General features: G+C 45.4%; 1 protein-coding gene across 2 annotated transcripts in view; it reads left to right on the forward strand.

Annotated features, from left to right (window-relative positions):
* The window catches only part of pparda (peroxisome proliferator-activated receptor delta a), a 33,508-nt gene extending 25,659 nt beyond the window's left edge, over positions 1-7,849 (forward strand). Inside the window, exons 3-8 of one of the 2 annotated variants that reach the window (XM_029776001.1) lie at positions 2,131-2,282; positions 2,497-2,635; positions 2,773-2,978; positions 6,524-6,730; positions 6,976-7,219; positions 7,472-7,849. In XM_029776001.1, coding sequence (XP_029631861.1) covers positions 2,131-2,282; positions 2,497-2,635; positions 2,773-2,978; positions 6,524-6,730; positions 6,976-7,219; positions 7,472-7,719 — 1,196 coding nt within the window. In that variant the 3' untranslated portion in view covers positions 7,720-7,849. Of the gene's footprint in view, positions 1-2,130; positions 2,283-2,496; positions 2,636-2,772; positions 2,994-6,523; positions 6,731-6,975; positions 7,220-7,471 lie in introns of both variants that reach the window. The other variant, XM_029776000.1, reaches the window with a different exon arrangement.

The raw sequence follows: 7,849 nt of genomic DNA on the forward strand, positions 1-7,849 counted from the left end.
GCCTGTCTCCTGGTAGCGCCTCCATGCTCTGGACACTACGCTGACAGACACAGCAAACATTCTTGCCACAGCTCGCATTGATGTGCCATCCTGGATGAGCTGCACTACCTGAGCCACTTGTGTGGGTTGTAGACGCCGTCTCATGCTACCACTAGAGTGAAAGCACCGCCAGCATTCAAAAGTGACCAAAACATCAGCCAGGAAGCATAGGAACTGAGAAGTGGTCTGTGGTCCCCACCTGCAGAACCACTCCTTTATTGGGGGTGTCTTGCTAATTGCCTATAAGTTCCACCTTTTGTCTATTCCATTCGCACAACAGCATGTGAAATTTATTGTCAATCAGTGTTGCTTCCTAAGTGGACAGTTTTGATTTTACAGAAGTGTGATTGACTTGGAGTTACATTGTTGTTTAAGTGTTCCCTTTATTTTTTTGAGGTGTGTGTGTGTGTGTGTACATATATATATATATATATATATACACACACACACACACACACACACACACGTGTGTGTGTGTATACACATAATAAAATATATATGTGTGTGTGGTTTAAAAAAATGTATTTAGCAAGTGCTGATATCCCCTTTAAGTGATGACCGTGGGGGAAAAAACACCTAGAAAACCACACCAGAGCTACTCACAGTGTGTGTCCTGCATGTGACTTTTGGAGAGAAAAAACCCCTCAAAGGTGGCAATCAGGGGCTTCATGTTTAATGCCGTTAAGCAGATTCTAGGTTATACAAATAGGGAATTCAGTCAACTTGCTTTTCTATCATTAAAACCCTCTTGTTGGACTGACTGTCACGCATGCGCACTATGGCTCGTTCTTGGCATCCTCTGTCCTTGCCTCCTCCTAAGCAGTTTTAGAGAAGATCCAAAGTCCCTCCCTTCTGACCTTCTCCTCCAATGGGTTTTGGGAAGGAGTCAAGGAGAGATGTGAGGAATGGAGGAAAGATGAATTGAGGAAAAAGCCTCAGAGGAAAGTGGTAATGGAGGAGGCATGGAGCACCACCCCTGCTGGTCTCGGTCAGTCTGCTCTTGCGGTGTTACTTCTCCTCGTGATTAATTCCTCAGGCGCCTAGGCCTCTCCTCCCACACACAGAGAAACTCAGACCCCTGTCTCTCTCGTTGTGTGGCTCGACGTCGCCCAACCCGCCTGTTCTGGGTTTCACACGCTTTCGTCCTGGCCTAGCAGCGCAGCCATCAGGTTTTTATCCTAGAATTAGAACGGATAGAAAAGAACACCCATAACATGGTTCTAACATGGTTACATTGAGGTGTATTGTCCGTCCTACCTACTCTAGTTCTGTGGAGTGTAACAGAGTGGATAGAACAGAACTCACTCGGTTCCAAATTCTGAAATGGAACGTGGCCTTAAAACGGGATGTCCCTCTTGCCATTCTACTTCTAAATAGGGTGTTGCGACATCCCCCTAGAAACAGAACAGAGAACAGAACTCATGGTTAGAACATAATAAAACTGAAATGGTTCTATATTCTGAAATGGAACGTAACTTGAGATGCGATTGTCCATCCTAGCCAGTGTAATTCCATAGGGTCTCCGAACCATTCGCATTCTTGGCATACCTCCTGGCCTCCACTGGGAGAACTCTTTGGCAGGCAGCAGCAGAGATCAAACCCCAGGGAGGAACTGGCTGGAACACAACAGAAGATTCCTGACACACTCGCGCATATAGAAACATGGACATGAGCACGCACAGCTCACATTGCACATATACATAACGTCTTGAGGTAGCGTTGGTAAATTGACATATAGCCCAGTCATACCCAGAGCCAAAGAAATACTATACAGACTGTCCAGACTGGTGTCACCAACAATAACTTAGTTTAGTTTGTAGTCTTGACTCAAGTCTCATCCTTGTCTTACGTTCAGCTCTGTACGGTCGTTCCAGTATTGGAGAAATTCATTCAATGCTTTTCATGTTACACACTTTATGTGGATTGTGAAATATGAGTAATTGGACCTTTTCACTAGTCCAAAATATAATACTAGGACATGTTATATAAGGAGGAGATGTTCCTTGTCTGGTCATGTGATCAGGACAAACTCCAGTCCCTAGTTAAACTCTGAAAGGACCATGTAATAACAGAACCTCTCTCCGTCTCCAGATCTGTCCCAGACGTCGTCTCCATCGCTGTCGGACCAGCTCTTCCTGGGTCGAGAGGAAGGGACGGGGGCCGGGATCAACGTGGAATGTCGGATCTGTGGAGACAAAGCCTCGGGGTTCCACTACGGAGTACACGCTTGTGAAGGCTGCAAGGTGAGAAAGCCGAGAGGGAAGGCATGAGGACATCCCAGGAGACTCCCGGGATGTCAGTGTTTTGGTGTAGCCCACTGCATAATTCATAAATCGGACCTTTTCACTTTTCCAACCAAATCTGCTGCTCTTTATATCTAGTCATCTAATCATTTCTATCTAATATACACTTAGCTTCTTTTTTTTTCTTCCACCCCGCGCTTATTCTTTCTCTCAGGGCTTTTTCCGCCGGACCATCCGTATGAAGCTGGAGTATGAGCGCTGTGAGCGCAGCTGTAAGATCCAGAAGAAGAGCAGGAACAAGTGCCAGTACTGCCGCTTCCAGAAGTGCCTGCTGCTAGGCATGTCCCACGACGGTGAGACACACACACACACACACTGATCACCTTTCCATTCCCTCATTTTCACTTTAGACAAAGTCAAGGATGTGTACCCTGTGAGTAGCCCCAATTTATGGATGTACACTGATAGGGTTTCCCCTGGTTGTTCCCAGCGATCCGGTACGGCCGCATGCCGGAGGCGGAGAAGAGGAAGCTGGTGGCAGGCCTCCTGGCGGGAGATACGGCTCCGACCACCAACCCCAACGGCTCGGACCTCAAATCCCTGGCCAAGCGGGTCAACAACGCCTACCTGAAGAACCTCAACATGACCAAGAAGAAAGCTCGCAGCATCCTCACCGGCAAGAATAGCTCCAGCCCGGTAGCGTATCCATATGTAAATGAAATATAATACTTTAACACCAACTCAGTACTGTATCCATATGTAAAAATGATACATATAATGCATTAACACCAGGTCAGCTCAATACTATACACATACAGTGGGGGGGAAAGTATTTGATCCCCTGCTGATTTTGTACGTTTGCCCACTTACAAAGAAATGATCAGTCTATAATTTTAATGGTAGGTTTATTTGAACAGTGAGAGACAGAATAACAACAAAAAAATCCAGAAAAACGCATGTCAAAAATGTTATAAAATGATTTGCATTTTAATGAGGGAAATAGTATTTGACCCCTCTGCAAAACATGACTTAGTACTTGGTGGCAAAACCCTTGTTGGCAATCAGAGGTCAGACGTTTCTTGTAGTTGGCCACCAGGTTTGCACACATCTCAGGAGGGATTCTGTCCCACTCCTCTTTGCAGATCTTCTCCAAGTCATTAAGATTTCGAGGCTGACGTTTGGCAACTCGAACCTTCAGCTCCCTCCACAGATTTTCTATGGGATTAAGGTCTGGAGACATGCTAGGCCACTCCAGGACCTTAATGTGCTTCTTCTTGAGCCACTCCTTTGTTGCCTTGGCCGTGTGTTTTGGATCATTGTCATGCTGGAATACCCATCCACGACCCATTTTCAATGCCCTGGCTGAGGGAAGGATGTTCTGTTCCAAGATTTGACGGTACATGGCCCCGTCCATCGTCCTTTTGATGCGGTGAAGTTGTCCTGTCCCCTTAGCAGAAAAACACCCCCAAAGCATAATGTTTCCACCTCCATGTTTGATGGTGGGGATGGTGTTCTTGCGGTCATAGGCAGCATTCCTCCTCCTCCAAACACGGCGAGTTGAGTTGATGCCAAAGGGCTCCATTTTGGTCTCATCTGACCACAACACTTTCACCTGTTGTCCTCTGAATCATTCAGATGTTCATTGGCAAACTTCAGACGGACATGTATATGTATTCTTGAGCAGGGGGACCTTGCGGGCGCTGCAGGATTTCAGTCCTTCACGGCGCAGTGTGTTACCAATTGTTTTCTTGATGACTATGGTCCCAGCTGCCTTGAGATCATTGACAAGATCCTCCCGTGTAGTTCTGGGCTGATTCCTCACCGTTCTCATGATCATTGCAACCCCACGAGGTGAGATCTTGCATGGAGCCCCAGGCCGAGGGATATTGACAGTTTTTTTGTGTTTCTTCCAGTTGCGAATAATCGCACCAACTGTTGTCACCTTCTCACCAAGCTGCTTGGCAATGGTCTTGTAGCCCATTCCAGCCTTGTGTAGGTCTACAATCTTGTCCCTGACATCCTTGGAGAGCTCTTTGGTCTTGGCCATGGTGGAGAGTTTGGAATCTGATTGATTGCTTCTGTGGACAGGTGTCTTTTATACAGGTAACAAGCTGCGGTTAGGAGCACTCCCTTTTAAGAGTGTGCTCCTAATCTCAGCTCGTTACCGGTATAAAAGACACCTGGGAGCCAGAAATCTTTCTGATTTGAGAGGGGGTCAAATACTTATTTCCCTCATTAAAATGCAAATCAATTCATAACATTTTTGACATGAGTTTTTCTGGATATTTTTGTTGTTATTCTCTCTCACTGTTCAAATAAACCTACCATTAAAATTATAGACTGATCCTTTCTTTATCAGTGGGCAAACGTACAAAATCAGCAGGGGATCAAATACTTTTTTCCCCCCACTGTATGTCAATATTATGCATACAGTGCCTTCATAAATTCACACCCCTTGACTTATTCAACATTTTGTTGTGTTACAGCCTGAATTGAAAATTCATTAAATATTTTTTTTTTTTCTCACCGATCGACACACCATACCCCATAATGGCAAAGTGAAAACCTGTTTTTAGGAATGTTTGCAAATGTTTTGAAAATGTAAATACAGTAATATTGCATTTTAATTAAGTATTCACACCCCTGAGTCACTACATGACACATTTGGCAGTGATTACAGCTGTGATCTTTCTGGGATAAGTTTCTAAGAGCTTTGCATGCCTGGATTGTACAATATTTGCCCATTTTATAATTTTCAAAATTCTTCAAGCTCTGTCAAATTAGTTGTTGATCATTGCTAGACAACCATTTTCAGGTCTTGCCATAGATTTCATGCCGATGTAAGTCCAAACGGCAACTCAGGAACATTCACTGTCTTCTTGGTAAGCAAGCCCAGTGTAGATTTGGCCTTGTGTTTTAGGTTATTGTCCTACTGAAAGGTGAATTTGTCTCCCAGTGTCTGGTGGAAAGCAGTCTGAACCGGGTTTTCCTCTAGGATTTTGCCTGTGTTTAGCCCCATTTCATGTCCTTTTTATCCAGACCTTAACAGTTATAAGCATACCGGTACTCTGTAGTGTGTATTGGATTTGCCACAAACATAACACTTTATATTCAGGACAAAAAGTAAATTGCTTTGCCACATTTTTTTCAGTATTACTTTAGTGCCTTGTTGCAAACAGGATGCATGTTTTAGAATATTGTCTTTTAAAAAGAATTATGTACAGGCTTCCTTTTCACTCTGTCAATTAGGGAAAGGTGATGCCTCGTCAGTTTCGCAACTGAATGCATTCAACTGAAATGTGTCTTCGGCATTTAACCCATCAGATGGGTGCTTCTTTAATCGACATCTGTTATTGGCCATTAAACTCTGTTTTAAAATCACAATTGGCTTCATGGTGGCATCCCTGAGCTCAAAGGGATTTTCAATGTCTTCTTTTTTATTTATTTTTTTATTTTACCCATCTACCAATAGGTGCTCTTCTTTGAGAACTATTGGAAAACCTCCCTGGTCTTTGTGGTTGAATCTGTTTTGAAACTCACTGCTTGGCTGAAGGACCTTACAATTATCTGTATGTGTGGAGTACAGAGATACCAGTGATAACAAGGGGGTTGAAAACTTATTGACTCAAGACATTTCAGCTTTTCATTTTTTAATGAATTTGTAATAATGTCTTAAAACCGCATTCTACTTTGACATTATGGGCACCAAGGAGCATAGGCTGCACTGAAACTTCACCTCTGCTCACACTGCCTGGCTCTCCAGTAGCGTTGGTTGCCTAGCAACATAGCCGCTGTGTATAAATGTGTTGTAAAAACCCTGGTTGCCTTGATGCCTTATCACTGTTGTGTCTGAGATCGTGGAGAACAGGGCAATGGGCCAAATGTCGGTGTCACTCGGAACAGCGTACGCTTTTTCATGAGTTGATTTCATGAGGTGTGTGCTTATATTTACATTTTAGTCATTTAGCAGACGCTCTTATCCGGAGCCACATGAGTAAGTCCATACATTTTCATTTTTTTCCCCCCCCTTCTCCATACTGGTCACCCATGGGAATCAAACCAACAACCCTGGCGTTGCAAGCATCATGCTCTACCAACTGAGCCACACGGGACTTGTCTGCATACACTATTTCTTCCTAAACTAGGCCCAGGCAGAATGCAATTTCAAGTGAAAGGTCTGTTTTAGTGTTGTCATACTGCCATTACTTAACTAAATACACCCCCCCCCCCTCCCCCCGTAGCCCTTTGTGATCCACGACATGGACTCGTTGCACCAGGCTGAGAACGGGCTGGTGTGGAACCAGCTGATCAACGGGACGCCGCCCAACAAGGAGATAGGGGTTCACGTGTTCTACCGCTGCCAGTGCACCACGGTGGAGACGGTCAGGGAGCTCACGGAGTTCGCCAAGAGCATCCCCGGCTTTGTAGACCTCTTCCTCAACGACCAGGTATATACAAGAACACACCAATTTATCAATCAAGACCAGGTACAGTAAAGCAACATTCAATCAAATCATCAATCCATAGTTGTGTTGGGTGAGTCATTGTACAGCCAGGAATGTCATCTATAGTTGGCTATATAACATACAACATGTACACATGCTGGACAAAACCCCAATTAAAAAAAAAAAAAAACTATTTGCGATATTGGACTAGTGATATTCAGGCTGCTGTTCTCCCTCCCCCCCACCAGGTGACGCTGTTGAAATACGGCGTGCACGAGGCCATCTTCGCCATGCTTCCCTCGCTCATGAACAAGGATGGGCTGCTGGTGGCCAACGGGAAGGGCTTTGTGACCCGGGAGTTCCTGCGCAGCCTGCGGCGGCCCTTTAGCGAGATCATGGAGCCCAAGTTTGAGTTTGCCGTTAAGTTCAACGCCCTGGAGCTGGACGACAGTGACCTGGCTCTGTTTGTGGCCGCCATCATCCTCTGTGGAGGTATGTGCTGGTTCTGTACTGGTACTACCATTTTATAATTCAGTACTATGCTGCCACAATGCACTGTCATAATAACCCTAACCATTCTACTATCGTAATAAGCCTAACTAAACTAAGCCAAGCTGAGGTTAGTGCTGAAATCGTGTATAAGTTTGTTTTCTACCAGTTGACATACAGCATACTAAACCCCTTCTCCCACTCCTCTCCCCACTCCTCCTCTCTCCCTCCACCTCCGCTCTCTCCTCCTCCCAGACCGTCCGGGGCTGATGAACATCAAGCAGGTGGAGGAGATTCAGGACAGCATCCTGCAGGCCCTGGACCAGCACCTGCTGGGCAACCATGCTGACTCACATTACCTCTTCCCCAAGCTGCTCAACAAGATGGCCGACCTGCGCCAGCTGGTCACGGAGAACGCCATGCTGGTCCAGAAGATTAAGAAGACTGAGTCAGAGACCTCACTGCACCCGCTGCTGCAGGAGATCTACAAGGACATGTACTGACTGGACTGAACTGGACCGGACTGGTTTTAGCTTTCTACAACAGCGATGCTGTTCACTCACTCTTGTTTCCTGTGAGTGGGAGTCACATGGGATGCATGTTTTTTGTTCCAGCACTAACACACCCGATTCA

Source organism: Salmo trutta, chromosome 14 (assembly GCF_901001165.1).
Source record: "Salmo trutta chromosome 14, fSalTru1.1, whole genome shotgun sequence".
NCBI lineage: Eukaryota > Metazoa > Chordata > Actinopteri > Salmoniformes > Salmonidae > Salmo > Salmo trutta.